General features: G+C 38.1%; 1 protein-coding gene across 1 annotated transcript in view; it reads right to left on the bottom strand.

Annotated features, from left to right (window-relative positions):
* Positions 1 to 3,137: 3,137 nt before the first annotated feature.
* Ywhae (tyrosine 3-monooxygenase/tryptophan 5-monooxygenase activation protein epsilon) overlaps positions 3,138 to 15,564 on the bottom strand; it is a 51,342-nt gene continuing 38,915 nt past the window's right edge. The window contains exons 4-6 of the mRNA XM_010642168.3: positions 14,523 to 14,729; positions 9,594 to 9,730; positions 3,138 to 4,071 (exon numbers count right to left, since the gene is read on the bottom strand). Coding sequence (XP_010640470.1) covers positions 4,019 to 4,071; positions 9,594 to 9,730; positions 14,523 to 14,729 — 397 coding nt within the window. The 3' untranslated portion in view covers positions 3,138 to 4,018. The remainder of the gene's footprint in view (positions 4,072 to 9,593; positions 9,731 to 14,522; positions 14,730 to 15,564) is intronic.

The raw sequence follows: 15,564 nt of genomic DNA, 5'->3' as shown, positions 1-15,564 counted from the left end.
GTGGCCAGCCTGAAATACGTAGTGAGACCCTGCCTCAAAAAACCAAAAATAGTAATAATAAAATGTTTAAACAGAACAAGACACCCTAAAGAACAGTAGTTGAATGACTTAATGGTTAGAGAACCATGGGCTCTTCAGTCATAGGAAAATTGAATCCTACGAAACTGGTAGCCCTGAGGCTTTGGGGAAGTTCCTTTTCTCTTTACTGAACTTTTCTACTTGCAGAATGCAGGCGGCAAGGACCTAATTACTACTGAGCTGTGTGCTAGGCTCCTGAAGCAGTACTGTAATAAGCACGGTACCTGGCACACAGCTGACAGTCCACGTTAGCTAAATATTAGTTCTGTCAATGAAAGCCTAGTAACTCAAAAGTGAGAGGAACAAGATAGTATTCCACACTCCCTGTCCAGGTTGGAGTCACCACTTCTGAAGGTGCTCACAAAGGATCTTTAACAGACTCATTTTAAATTGTGACAAAACATGGTTCTATTTTCTAGTATGTTTACTCCCTGCAGTGCCAGTATCCAGAGCAGATAATTTAGGATCTTGTTTATAAGTCTTGATTGCCATGAGTGGGGCCAAGTCATTGTTTACTTAGTTCAACTTCCCCTCTCAGTAAACTAAAAGTTCATTCTCATCTTCCTGTAAACAACAAAAAACCTTGGAGATCTGCTTTTCTAGCCACCCATCTCAATAAAAGTATAAACTCAAACAAGAACCAAGACATGGGATTTAGCTCAGTGGTTCTACCACCTGCCTCACAAGCGCGAGGTCCCAAGTTCGAGCCCCAGTACCAATAAGTACTGGGGATTTAGCTCAGTGGTTCTGACGCCTGCCTTGCAAGCACAAGGACCAGAGGTTCCATCCCCAGTACCAAAATAAAAATAAAACAAAAGTAACCAAGACCTATCATGTAAAGAAAGGTACAAGATCCCAGTGATAAATATAACTGTATTGTTTGCTTTAAATGTACCAATGAACAGTGGGGGGTAAAAACATATAAACCCACTTATTTGTCCATGTAACTTTTTTGGGGGGATACTAGGGATTGAACACCAGTCCTTGCTGCTTGTAAGGCAGGCGGCAGAACCACTAACCACTGAGCTAAATCCCTGGCCCTACGTAACATTTTTAAAAATTTTTGGTACTGGGGATTGAACTCGGGACCATGCACTTGGCAAGACAGGCAGGCAGCAAAGCTACTGAGCTAAATCCCCAGCCCATTACATGTTAACATTTAAAAAGTCTCTAGGTTTAAAACTTAATTTTCATGACAGGCTTGGTTGCACACACCTCTAATTCCAGCACTTGGGACCTGAGGGAGGAGGATTACTTCAAAATCAAGGGCAGCCTGAATTATGTGAGACTTTGTCTTAAAAAAACAAAACAAAAACAAAAACCACAGATCAACTGCATTCAAGTTGAACAGGTATGATGTTTTTACTAAAAAGTCAAATGAGGGCTGGGGATTTAGCTTAGTGGTTCCTCCTCCTGCCTTGCAAGCAGCAAGGACCTGTGTTTGATCCTTGGTAGCCCCCCCAAAAGACAAATAACCCTGAAATTAAGGACTGAAACTCTGGAGGCAGAACTTCCTTCCAGTCTGCGAATCGCTCTGCAGTCTTCCTTGGTTGCCTCTTCCAAACATTCAGAGATCTCTTCACTTCGGCAGCACATACACAAACATTCAGAGATCTAAAAACCTACACCTACGTCCTCTCTTCACAATTACCTCTACTGGTTTCTCTGGGTGGCAAATCCTTTATTCTCCTTCCCAATATTGTCTGCCCTCTTAAAATGTTTATGGAACCCTAAGTTTGCAGGCTACACGAAGCCCACATAACCAAATAAACCACTGACCTTTTTCACAAAGCACTTGTAACAAACCAACTTGACAAGACAGTATTTAAGTTTGGTATTGTCTCACTACAAGGGTAAAATCACGTAAAGTTTACTCAGACCCTTCAAGTCCAATGTTCAGTGTGGTAGCCGCGTGCAAAAAGCCCTTCGTCTTGAGTGCTAAATCTTTAACAGAATGTTATGAATTCTTTCAATTTTGGCCTTCAGTGCAACAGGTACCTGGCCACCTTAAAAAGCAAACAGAACAAATCAACCTGAAAACCTCATAGGCTACTCCAAATGAACAGTAGAGAATGATTTATATACAATTGTCTCCAATTAAGTGGTAGCAAAGTAATTCACAAAAACAATGCTTTTAACTGCTAGCGCATATTTTAAATGTTTAGGGTACCATTCATCTGCTAATTTGCCAACATCTCATTTTACAGTCAAATGTGAAGCGTTTAACAACAGAAAAATCTATTTTCAGACACAGGAAGTCTAAATTATCTTACAAATATACATGCAAATACTTACAGAGAAACCCCTGGAAGGGTTATTTACTTCAACTCTTTATAATAGCAAGGTTGGAAACAACTAATCTAAAAACAGTGAACTGAACTGGGCATGGAAGTCTGTATTTATAATTCTAGCAGTGGGAAGTTGAGGCAAGGCGATGGCAAATTTGAGCCCAACCTGGGAAACCTAGCAAGACCCAGCCTCAAAACATAAGAAGGGCTCAATCCCCACTTATCCTCTCCGCACCCCCAAAACGAATAAAGTAAAGATCTATACACGTTGATGCATAAACTCTAATCTCTGGAAGAAATTACTTAAGAGTTTTTCTGGGAAGATAATATACTGAGAATGGATCTAATTATTCACTGGTCTTGCCACTGATATTTTCAGGAAAGGGCTATACCATTTTACCACAACACAACCCAAGGTGGATTATGCTGACAGATCAGCCTTAAGTGGCTGTACACCCCAAAATACCATGGTAGAAAATGATCCATAATTACACCTTGTGTTAAATACACACGTTGTACTTTAATGATTAACATAAATACTGTGTCACTAACTGGTTTGGAAACAGGACATGTAATCAATTGACTTAGTGTTCTTCACATCCAGATTACAGGCAGTTATTTTTTTCCAAAATATACATCTTTGGGAGACAGACACATGATTTATGGAAGAAAGGGGGAGGGTCTGTTCACATTCAGGCAAACATAATACTGTCAAAGTGTTTGGACTAGAGATTTTATTTTAGAAGTGTAAAGGATGAAGGCGCAGTATATTTGGCATTTTTAATTTAGGTTTGTTTTATTTAAGTTTAATGTTAATTCCATGCTGTGTTTCAGTAAGAACAATACAGATTCTGTATCTGTGGCTCCAGTCAGATATCCAGTAGTACAAATTAGCTTCAAGTTACACATACTGAACAAAAGAGGGTGAGCGAGCGAAAGGGGGGGCAAAGGGAGGGGAAGAAGAAACAAAGAACTGAACACGCATGCAGGCTTTTCCATACCACCTTCAATGCTAACCTGCTTCAGAGGGAGAGTAAAGTAGGCAAGAATGAGCAGCCACGGATTGTTGAACTGTTACCAGCACCATGCTTTTCAGCAACATTTCAGCAGAGTTTGAAACACTTTCTACAGCAAAACCATTGGAACAAACTCCCCCCAAAATAACCTTTAACCACCTCAAGCTAACACCCAATTAAGTTTAAACATTGGTACAAAATGTAATTTAAACAATTAGAAAAGGGAAAAATGATACCACATATGTTTCTACAGTGTGATCACTCTCTCTCTTAGATGTATCACCTAGAAGTCTAATGGCTTTCAAATGTAATTTCCATTTCTAATGGTGATCTTGCCACATCTGGCACGCAGACAATACAGTAATGCTGGAAAAAGCTTCTATGCAGTCCTGTTAGTGTCTTAAAGAACCTAAAAGCTGGGACCAGTAAAATCCACAGAAATTCACTCTTGCCTTTAAGAACTTTTGAAAACTGTTTAAAAAAAAAACAAAAAACCAACAGGGCAGGAACCTAAATTCTGAGACCAAATGTAAAAGTCAGATTTGGTGGTTCTCAGTGATAATGGGGAATCTCCAAGGGGTGGGATGGGGAGGAGTAGGGTGGTCAGAGATGGTTTCTCTTGTTGGCTTTTATGTCTCACTGATTTTCATCTTCCACATCCTGCAGCGCTTCTTTATTCTGCTCTTCACCTGGAAGACAAAATTATTTTGTATTGACTAACTTAGGCTATAGCAGTGATAAAGGTGTCATTCCAAGCATAAAGACTCCTTTTACTTGCTACAATTGTTATAACACACAGACAGGCAATGGATTTTATTGTCCTTCACACTTGAGATGCCTAAGCCAAGAAGGGCTGCTGATCGTGATCCGGAAACTATCAATAGTCAAAATGAAAGGGGGGTGGGAGGACTCTGATGCACAAAGTTGACGTCATAATGCTTTTTAAAAGTTCTTAAAGTACACAGCCAAGGTAATTGTGCTCTTAAAATGACTTTCAAGCTTTCATATATATTTTGGGTCAAAATACTCTTTTCTCAATAACCTCACCTCAAGAATCAGTATTTTTGCTCAGTATCAGAAATGCTTCACTGAAGTGAATTGAGCAGTAAAATGTGCAAAAAGCATTCTATCTATCATGCTTTGGCATGGGGTGATTTGTTGTAAATGAACATTCAATATTTTGTACTTTGGTCAGATACATCAAACTACAACCAAATTCCTCACTTCACAGTGAAACTTCATACTCGAAGTAAACCAGGCCACTGAGGTTATTAAAGAAGGGCATTTGGACCACTTCTCTCATGCTATTTCTCTGTTCTCGCTGAACATAACAGTAAGCCCAGGGAGAAAAACTGCACTATGACATGCAAAAGAAAGCCAGTCTGTTCACTGGAAGGTCATCTACCTACGCATTAAAGAAATCAGCCATAATAAAGCATGCAGAGGCTTCTGATAAAATAAACAGGTAAAAAAATTATATTATTTTGTACTTTAAACAAATCACATAATTCCATTGTGTTTGCTTTTACTGGTGGTTTTCTGTTTCGCTTTTTGACACAGGCCTTCCCTATGTAGTTCAGGCTGGCCTTGAACTCACTATGTAGTTTTAGGCTGGCTTGAACTATTATTTATGATCCTCCTGTCTCAGCCTCCCAAGTGCTGAGATTACAGGCGTGCATAATTACTACATAGTTACTAGTCTGAAAAAAGAAATCAAGAACCAATTAACCAGGAGGAGGGTATACAGCTCAGTAGTAGAGTATGTGCATTCACAAGGTCCTGGTTTCAATCCCCAGTATCACATAAAAATATTAGGTATTATCAAAACCATTAAAAAGTTTTTAAAATCAACCCAATCATTAAACAGTTGAAATGACACCTACCCACTAATAAAACATGATAGATTATTTAACAAGGATGGACAAAAAACACTAAGACTGGCTGCCTACAAACATGAAGCATTTTCACTTAGAGTAGCTTTTAAACAACTTTTGATATGAAAATGTTAAAATTAAATATAGTTTTAAAATCTGTGATAAAAAATGTTTAGCATTGACATGTAACTATGAAAAGTTACTTCAAGCACATAGACTTTTGACCTGTAATATACAAAAGAACATGCAAAGACAAAAATAATCATTCATCAAGGAAAGAACTGAGAGCCAATTGTTCCCCAGAGAACAACAATGTATTTAAACTTAGGAAACAAGATAGTCACATTCATTCTCATTTTTAACAGGAATACACTGCCAAAATACAGTTAACATACAACACTAGAACTCAGTCTAACTCATCCATAAGCAACCATTAATGGCCACAAGTTCCAAGTAACTTTGGCATAAAATCATGTAAGTCACTTCATCATGTAAGTCATGTCCAACCAGACATAAGCAGGGGTAGCAGTCCATAAAAATATCTTAGAAGGTTTAGCACCTTTGAATGTAGAACAGGCAGTTTCATAAGCAACAAGATGATAACAATGCAGGCATGATTAGTGAAGAACCAAAACTGAAAGCAAAATTCACTGTGCCATGACAATGACTTACAAAGTAGAATTTTTAGGAAAGGAAGAGTTGTATTTTCCTTTAGGAATCTATATTGCAAGGAGAAAGGGAGGGAGAATAATCATATGAAAGCAACATTACAAGAAAAGTAAACCAAGAGAGCAGGACAAAGGAAAACATCAATGATACAGAGTCATTAGACCTTACTTCATACTTTGTACAGACTTCACTCTGCCCAATCCTTCCTTTTATTACATTATTTAAAATGTGATAATATCCTCTTCAAGGTTATAGAGAAAGAAGAAAAAGGATTTCCCTAATAGGCATTTCTTTGCCCATTGTTTCTAGTTTTTTTTCCCTCCTGAGGGGAGAGGGACTGACAGAGAAAACACATTATTTCCTTTCTCTGGACATTTGTCTATGAAACAGTCCTCTATGGTTAGAGAATAGGACAGAAAGGGAAAAGCCGTGTTCCCTTCAAATGTTTCAATGCACTTTGACAGACATTACTATGTTCTGTAGTACTAAGACATATGTGTCTAAAAATATAGTTCTTTCTTTAGAAATCCTCAATTCAAAAAAATCCAAAAAACAAGCCTCAATTCAAAATATTTCATGACACTTTTTCATACCCAATAAAAAAGGAGAAAACCATCTAAGTGATCCTTGAACTAAATCTAAGAAATATCCCAGAAAACTAAAATTCAGTAACAATTATTTCATTATTTAGCATTGAATCTGTGAACAAGTAGTACTAAACATTTATAGCAAAACTAGTAATTTCTTAGTTCTCATTTTAACAGTAAACAAATTTTTTTGTCACTGTTAAAACTATCATGTTGTTGGGCATGGTGGCGCACACCTATTGACCCAGCACTCAGGAGGCTGAGGCAGGAGGATCACAAATTCAAGGCCAGCCTGGGTTACACAATGAGTTTAAAGCCAGCCTGGACTACATAAATAATGAGACTCTTTTTCAAAAAACAAAAAAACCAAAACCACCACCATGCTTCTTCATTGCAAGTACTTTAAAACTAAAACTTCAAGGTCCTGAGTGTGACCCCTGGTACATATATACATAAAACTAATTTAATAAATTTCAATGGAATTACTGTTTTAACCAAATTTCATTTCCTTTTTTCTTTTTTTGGTACTGGGGATTGAATGCGGGTCCTTGCACTTGTGAGGCAGGTGACAGAACCTATGAGCTAAATCTCTGGCCCTTAACCAAATTTAATTTTATAGACTGAATGAATTAAAGCAATTTGAGTTCTCTAGATTAAAAAAACTATTCCAGGGCCAGGGATTTAGCTCAGCGGTTCGGTGGCCTGCCTTGCAAGCACAAGGACCTGAGGTCAATCCCCGGTACCAAAAAAAAAAAAAAAAAAAACCAAACTATTCCAGGATTAAAAGATAAACCTATGCTAAAATGTAACACTTTTGTACGAAGAATCACCCCAAGTATGAAAATATAAGTAGTTTAAAGATAAATCATTCACTCATTATTTATTTAATGGTACCAGGGATAGAACTTGGATCTCTGTGTTTGGGAGGCAGGCAGCGGAACCACTGAGCTAAATCCCCTGCCCTATTGTATCATTTTTTAATGATCCATATCTTAAAAGGAAAAAAAGACTTTTTTTTTTGTTACCAGGGATCAAAGTTGGGTCCTTGGGCTTACAAGGCAGGTGGCAGAATCACTAAGGTAAATAATCCCCAACCCAAGACTATTTTAATTCTGTTTAAAAATGAAACATTCTTGGGGCTAGGGATTTAGCTCAGTGGTTCTGCTGTCTGCCTCGCAAGTGCAAGGTCCCGACTTTGATCCCCACTAACACACACTAACACACATATACACACAGGCATTATACAACCCAGGTCACCTTTGTTACCTGCACCCTTAAATACGGTGTGTATGTCTCTAAAGGTGGAAGGGGGTATAAGTTCACTTAGGACAGAGCAGTATTACTTAACAAGTCTCTCAACATGCCTTCTTTTTATCTCCTCAAAAGCAGAGGAATGCAGTACTGGTCTCTGAGCTTTGGGGTGACTATATACAGTCCACAGCAATGTCTGGCCAATTTTTTTTTTTTTTTTTTTTTTTTTGATACCGGGGATCGAACTCAGGACCTCGAGCTTGTGAGATAGGTAGCAGCAACACTAAGCTAAATCCCTGGCCCAAAAGTAAACCTATTAGAATTACACCAGATTTCTCTTTGTGGTACCACAAATCAAACTCAGGACCCTTGTGCTTTCAAGGTAGGTGGCAACACCACCGAGCTAAGTCCCCAGCCCTGTATGGCCATCCTTGATAATTACTGTTAAAATACAATGGATTTTAAACTAGAAGGAACCTAAGACATTGGTTCAGAGATTGTAAACTGATTTTAGGCACCAAGAACTGTTAATAGTTGTCTAAAGTGCTGCATGAAAAAGTACTGTGGCTCCACCTGACTTTGTTGGAAAAGTGTGAGCAGGACACACTTCTCGCACCAATCTTGATCCTGTCAAATACATAAACACTTCATAAAGATTTACAAGTTGAGCCACCTAATTTTCATGATAGCACCATGAACTGAGTCAGAATTCTAACTCAGTCTTTCCTGAGGAAAGAATGTTTTTTGTTTTTTTGGTACCGGGGATTGAGCTCAGGTCCTTGCACTTGCAAGGCAGGCCACCCCGACCACTGAGCTAAATTCCCTGGCCCTCCTGAGGAAAGAATGTGACAACACACTTTCAGTCACCTTTCAACAAGTATGTAACATTTCCAAAGACAGTACAGTATGGTGGTTTGACCAATAGAGAATGTGGCCAGTCTCAAACAATGTCAGACATGTTGCACTTTGGGTAATGCTCTGCAGGGAACTGCAATTAAAACCACTACACCATACCAACTAAAGACTGTCTCACAATGATTACAGCCCACTAATTTGTCCTGTTCTCTGCATCCTTCAATGACCTACCCCAGGTAAAAGTGATTTTTGGGGAGCCATGGGTGTAGCTCAGGAGTAGAGCATCTGCTAAGCAAGCACAAGGCCTGAGTTCAAACCTTAGCTCCAAAAGGGAGAGGGGAGGGATTCTTTGAAATAGGATTAAAAAGTGACAGATTTGAGTACACCTCTTTACCAAATCAGATTCTATAAAATAATCTAGCAACTGCTTACAACTGAAAATCTACTAGAAGTAAAAGCAGGCTACATTAGACCTCCTAAATAAGGACCTAGGGACAGGATCAACAGAACCCAACAGGGAAATGAATTTCTTTTTATACAGAAGATTTCCGCACAGGGAAGATACTTTATAAATATTTACCAATACCACCTAATTCTAAGTAAAATTAGCCCCAACACAACTACAAACTTAAGTTGAAGATAAAATAAATTCCTTGCTCTCCCTTGTCCTCAATCTTCAAAATACAGTGTGAAAAAAATAAAGTTTAACAACATGAAAGACCAAAGTTTTAAATCTTTACATATGATTCACAGAAGATTACACTTTTCTAAACAAGTCTTTTGTCATTTCAAAACCCAAAATAGAAGACTGTACTTTGGTACCAGCTCCTATAAAAGCAGTAATTAAAATCTTATAGCTTACAGTAGACAAGCCGTTGGTCTAAATTATAGTTTAATACAAAATACTAAGAAATCACTAAAGATAAAATTATTCAGTAACAAAAAGATATTCATTTCACTTTAAAGTTTGCTTACCATCACCCTGCATGTCTGAAGTCCATAGTGTCAGATTATCACGTAACAATTGCATGATAAGCGTAGAGTCCTTATAGCTTTCTTCACTCAGTGTATCCAGTTCTGCAATTGCATCATCAAAAGCTGCTTTTGCCAACCTAAAAGAAACATTTTACAAAAATGAACTGAACCAGTCTAAGACTAGCAATCAATCTTTGTCAGTGTATAATGATCTAATGGAAAAACATGTAACTGACAATGAAAAATAACTTGGAATAAAAACACTGAAACCAGGTATGAAAGCAACGACTGTGATCCCAGCACTTGGGAAGCTGAGGCAGGAAGATCACTCTAAGTTTGAGGCCAGCATGGGCTATGTGAGACCTTGTATCAAAATTACCACATTTTCCTTCAGTTTTTTTGAGGTAGGATTGCTATGTAGTTCAGGTTGGTCTTGAACTCAACTGTATAGTCCAGGTGGCCTCAAATTCAGCAATCCTTCTGCCTCAGGCTCTCAAGTGTTAGGATTGTAGGCATGCACCACCACACTTCGCTACACTTCAGCCAAGGGAATGGAAGTGACTTAAACTAGAGCTACAGAAGACTAGACTAGAGAATAACAGTGAAATATCAAATCTATACTATTTGCTAAACAGCTACAAAAATCTTCAGTTACAATCTGTTTAGACAAACTCAAATTTGCCATTTGGATGAACCAACACTGTTTTGCACTCAAGTGAATCCACCTTATATAAAGGAACTCTCTCTGCATGGAATATCTAATTCCTACATAATCAAGAATATGGAAAGATCAGAGATGTTAAGGAGTGGACTCAGTGGTAGAAGGCTTTGTCTAGTGTGTTTAAGGTCATTGATTCCATCACTAGCACTGCCTAATAAATAAATAACACAAAATATCCAACAATCCAGGGCTGGGGATTTAGCTCAGTGGTTATGCCACCTGCCTCGCTGGTGCAAGGTCCTGGGTTTGATCTCCGGTACAAAATCAATCAATCAATCAATCAATCAATCCAACAATCCATAATCAAACATACTTTACAACTGAGGGTGTAACCAAGCTATTCCTGAAATGTACCTAAAGAACACTGCTCAACAAAATAAGCTATAAACACAATAGGTCAGAAAAAAACCCTCATGCAGATATAGTCAGCTGGTTTTCTAAAAAGGTGCCAAAACCACCCAATGACAAAAGGTAATCTTTAACAAATATTAGAGAAATGATATCCACGCCCATTACATGAAAGAAGGCAGAGCCTTACTTTACATAAGAAAAAAAATTCCAAGTGGAGAGCAGTCCTGCCCATGTGCACTCACACCCATGCATACATTCATAAAAGATCATGTGGTGATATTTACCTATAACCTCAGTTACTGGGGAGGTTGAAATAAGATTCCAAATTTGGGGTCAGAAACAAAAGGAGGCAGAGATGAGGCAGAGTGGTAAAGTGTTTGCCTAGCATGCACAAAGCCCTAAAGGCCATCCTTAGTAGTGTCCCCGAAAAGAACAAAACAAAACATGATCAAAGAGCTAAAGGGCCAGGGATCTGACTCAGTGGCTCTGCTGCCTGCCTCAGAAGCACAAGGGCCCAAGTTCAATCCTCGGTACCAAAAAGAGACCTAAAAAAGAACTATGAAATGATGAGAAAAAAAGGATAAGGGAAAAATATCCACTGCATTTGACAATGACTTCTTACATGACACTCAAAGCACAAGAAATAAAAAGAAAAAAAATTAGATAAATGAGTGCAATGATGCACTCCTGTAACCCCAGCACTGGGGAGGGTGAGGTAAGAGGATCTCCAACTCCAAGAGTTTGAGGCCAGCCTGAATGCCATAGCAAAATCTGTTTCCAAAAACAACAACAAAAAAAGAAGACAAACTAAGCTCAAGGTCCCGAGTTCAATCCCTGGTACCTCCCGAAAACAAAAAAAAAAAAAAAAACAAAAAAACAAAAAAACAAAAAAACAAAAAAAAAAACACTTGAGTTTATAGTATTAAAACAGTATCAAGAAAGCAAAATGACAACCTATGTGATGGAAGAAAATATTTGCAAACCATTTGCCAATAAAAAGATTAATATCCAGAGCATATATAAAGAACTTTAAAATCTCAACATAAAATAACAAAAAATGGACCAGGGATTTGGCTCAGTGGTTCCACTGCCTGTCTAGTAAGCTCAAGAACCCAAGTTCGATCCCCAGTACCAAAAAAAAAAGCGGGGGAGAGGGAACGCTTAAACAGACTTTTTTCAAAAAATATATGGGAATGACCAATGAGCAAATGAAAACAAGACGGAGTTCTGATGTATGGATGAAATCAGGAAGGTGCTAAAAGAAATAAGCTATTTTGTATAAGCCTACTTAGATACCTAGAATAGGCAAATTCAGAGAGAATGTAAAATGAAGTTTACTAGGGATTGGGGTGGGAGGAGTGGTGAGTTTACTGCTGAATAGTTAAAAGTTGTTTGTTTTTTTTATGGGGTGATGAAACAGTTCTGAAACAGTGGTAATGATTATACAAAATTGTGAATATACAGTACTTAATGTAACTGAAGAGTACTGTTTTTTGTTTGTTTGTTTTTAGAGAGAGGGGTTCACTATGTAGAGGCTGTCCTTGAACTCACTATGGAGCCCAGGCTGGCCTTGCAGTGATCTTCCTGCCTCAGCCTACCAAATGCTAGAATTACAGGAATGTACCAACACACCCAGCAATATTATATTCTAAAAAATGGTTACAATAAAGGCAGGTGCTTGTAGTACATGCTTGTAATTCCATACTCAGAAGACTAGGGCATGGAGACAGTTCAAGTCCTGCCTGAGCAATTTAGTAAGACCCTGTCTCAAAAAATGAAAACAGAGATGGGGATAAAGCTCAATGAAAAGGGTCCATTACGGCACGCCTGCTTTGCAAGTACAAGGTCCTGAGATCAATCCCCAGTACTAGGGGAGAATAGATTCCATTAAAAAAAAAAAAAAGATTATGGTAAAATTTATATGCTGTTTACTTTTCACAAAACATTTATTGGTACATAATAACATTCACCACAGGAAATTTGAACCTGTACATGATATATCTTGCTTTCTTTTTCCCATTCCTGTATCTTCTCCTTATTTACCAAAGCCTTTTTTCCATTTTTCCTCCTTTTTCTTATCCCTTCTTTCTTCCAAACCCATTCTTCTCATTTGAACATTTTCTTCCCATTTCCCAATATCTATTATGTATTTTGGACCTTATTTCCATCTTTGATTTCTCACAATGCAAGGCTGGGGATTTAGCTCAGTGATGACACCACCTGCCTCACGAGTACAAGGGCCAGAGTTTGATCCCTGGCACACACACCCCTCCCTAAGAAACAATGCAGTATTTAAACACATGTCTGATTTATTTAGCTTACGAGTATGGTCTCAAGGTGCATCTATTTAGCTAGAAACAGCTCAAGCTTATTGTTCTTTGTGGTAGAGTAGTACTCCGTTGTATACAAATACATTCATTCAGGTTTTTTTGTTATGCTTTGGGGTTTTTTTGTTTTGTTTTTTTTGGTACCGGGGATTGAACTTGGGTCCTTGCGCTTGCAAGGCAGGCCACTGAATCGCTGAGCTAAATTGCTTTGGTTTTTTTATTTTGGTTTTGTTTTTTGGGTACTAGGGATTGAACTCGGGACCTTGTGCTTGCAAGGCAGGCGGCGGAACCACTGAGCTACATCTCTGGCCCAGCTTTGGTTTTTTGAGACAGGGTCTCGCTATATATAGTTCAAGCTGGTCTTAAACTCAACAGCGATCCTCCTGCCTCTGCCTGCCTCAAGAAGTGCTGGGGTTATATTTTTTGCTACCAGGGATCCAACTTGGGTGGCAAGGACACAAGTTCGATCCCCAGTACCAAAATATATATATATAAAATTATTCTGAGACATGATCTTACTCATTTTTTTTTTTTTGGCCAGGGATCAAACTTGGGACCTTATGCTTGTGAGGCAGGTTGCAGAACCACTGAGCTAAATCCCTGGCCTGAGATTAAAATTATAGTAAAACTAAAAGGGCTAAAGAGCTGGGGATGTAGCTCAGTTGAAAAACGCTTGTCTACAATCCCTAGTAAGAGAGTAAGAAGGGAGAGGGAAGGGAGGGAGAAGAGAACGTAAAAAAAAAAACAGGGCTGTAGTGCAGCTCAATCAATGGCAGAGCACTTGGCTAGTAGACAAGGCCGCTGGTTCAGTCCCTAGCACACCGTAACAACAACAAAAAAAATCAAAACCACAAAAAATAGAAAATACAAAATGACACTCACTGGGAGAATAGCTTATTAAAAATATGCCTATACAGGGCATGGTTATACATTTCTGTAATTACAGATTCTCAGGAGGCTGAGGCAAGAAGATGCCCAGACTTGACAACTTAGCAAAATCCTGTCTCGATAGAAACAGGGTTGAGGATGTATTAATCCAATCCCCAGTAGCAAGAGAAGACCACCTCCCACCTCCCAACAAAGCATGCTAGGGATTTAGCTCACCTGCCTCCTGCCTCACAAGTGCAAGGTCCCAAGTTCGATGCCCAGTACTACAAACAAAACAAAACGTACAAAAAAAAAAAAAAAAAAAAAAAAAAAAAAAAAAAAAAAAAAAAAGCATGCCGCCCATAAAAACTAAAAGCTAATACACAAAAATTGAAATGATCTGTTTTAATTCTTCCTCTCCCCTAACATTACAATATGTTAGAGTCTATCAACGTGATTATCTTAACTTCTACACTAGTAGGTTGCAGTAACAGGTCTGCCTTTAAATTATCCAAAGCAGCCTCAGTAAGAGCAAAACAATTCTTATGTTACCAAGCCTACAAGGGTAATCCCAATGGACAAAGCAGAAAAATAAATGACCATCTATTCCTCTGGAACCCTTTCACTTCTCACTGAGAGCTTTTGTTGTTCTCTATGACTTACCTGCAGGCACGGTCAGGGGAATTAAGAATTTCATAGTAGAATACGGAAAAGTTGAGAGCAAGACCTAAACGGATGGGATGCGTTGGTGGAAGTTCTGTCATTGCAATATCACTAGCAGCTTTATAAGCCACTAGGCTATTCTCTGCAGCCTCCTTCCTGTCATTTCCTGTGGCAAATTCAGCCAGATACCTGTGGTAATCCCCTTTCCTATAACAAAACAAAAACAAATAAAGCCATAATTAGAAATAACAACTTTAAAAGGAAAATAAACTACCAAATTTTCTGAATATGAAATATTAGGATATATTTAACAATTAGTATAGACTGTAATAGTTTTTTAAAACTCAGGAATTTGCTTATCTACTTAGCTTTTTCCCTTAAGAGTTTCATATTATCAAATAGCACACTCAGAAATTACTGAAGCAGCAAAAAAGTCAGTCACCTATCAGACTAGAATTAAATAAGAAAAGGTGTTCTAAAGAACAGAATAATTTATTAATAAGAAAAATCTTTAAATTTTATTTCTGTAGTGTTAAGGATTGAATGTAGGACCTCAAAATATGTTTTCCATGCAATTCTATCACTGAGCTACATCCCAAATCCTCAAAAAAATTTTTCTGTATGCCGGGCATGGTGGTGCACGCCTGTAATTCCAGCACTCAGGAGGCTGAGTCAGGAGGATCACTATGGGTTCAAGACCAGCCTGGGATATATAATGAGTTCCAGGTCAGTCTTAACTACTTAAGTAAGGTCTCGTCTCAAACCACTTCCCCCCCGCCCAATTTTTTTTCTATATAAAATGATTACACTGTAATGTATAGGTGTAACTTTGGGTGAAGAATCCGTAAAAGCAAAAGAAAGTATACAAGTAAAGTAAGAGCTAATACAATACATTTTTATTAGAATCTGGTCGCCTTCACTGCAACAATATTAATTCATTACCAGTGAATTTACAAGTGAGTATTAAATCTTTTTAACTTTTAAGACTTACTCCATGTAACTTATCTTCCAACATGAAACTATTCTTTTTTTTTTTTTTTTT

Source organism: Fukomys damarensis, unplaced genomic scaffold (genome assembly GCF_012274545.1).
Source record: "Fukomys damarensis isolate Sample0158 unplaced genomic scaffold, DMR_v1.0_HiC HiC_scaffold_13, whole genome shotgun sequence".
NCBI classification, from domain to species: domain Eukaryota; kingdom Metazoa; phylum Chordata; class Mammalia; order Rodentia; family Bathyergidae; genus Fukomys; species Fukomys damarensis.
This window is presented reverse-complemented; position numbering and strand designations above follow the sequence as displayed.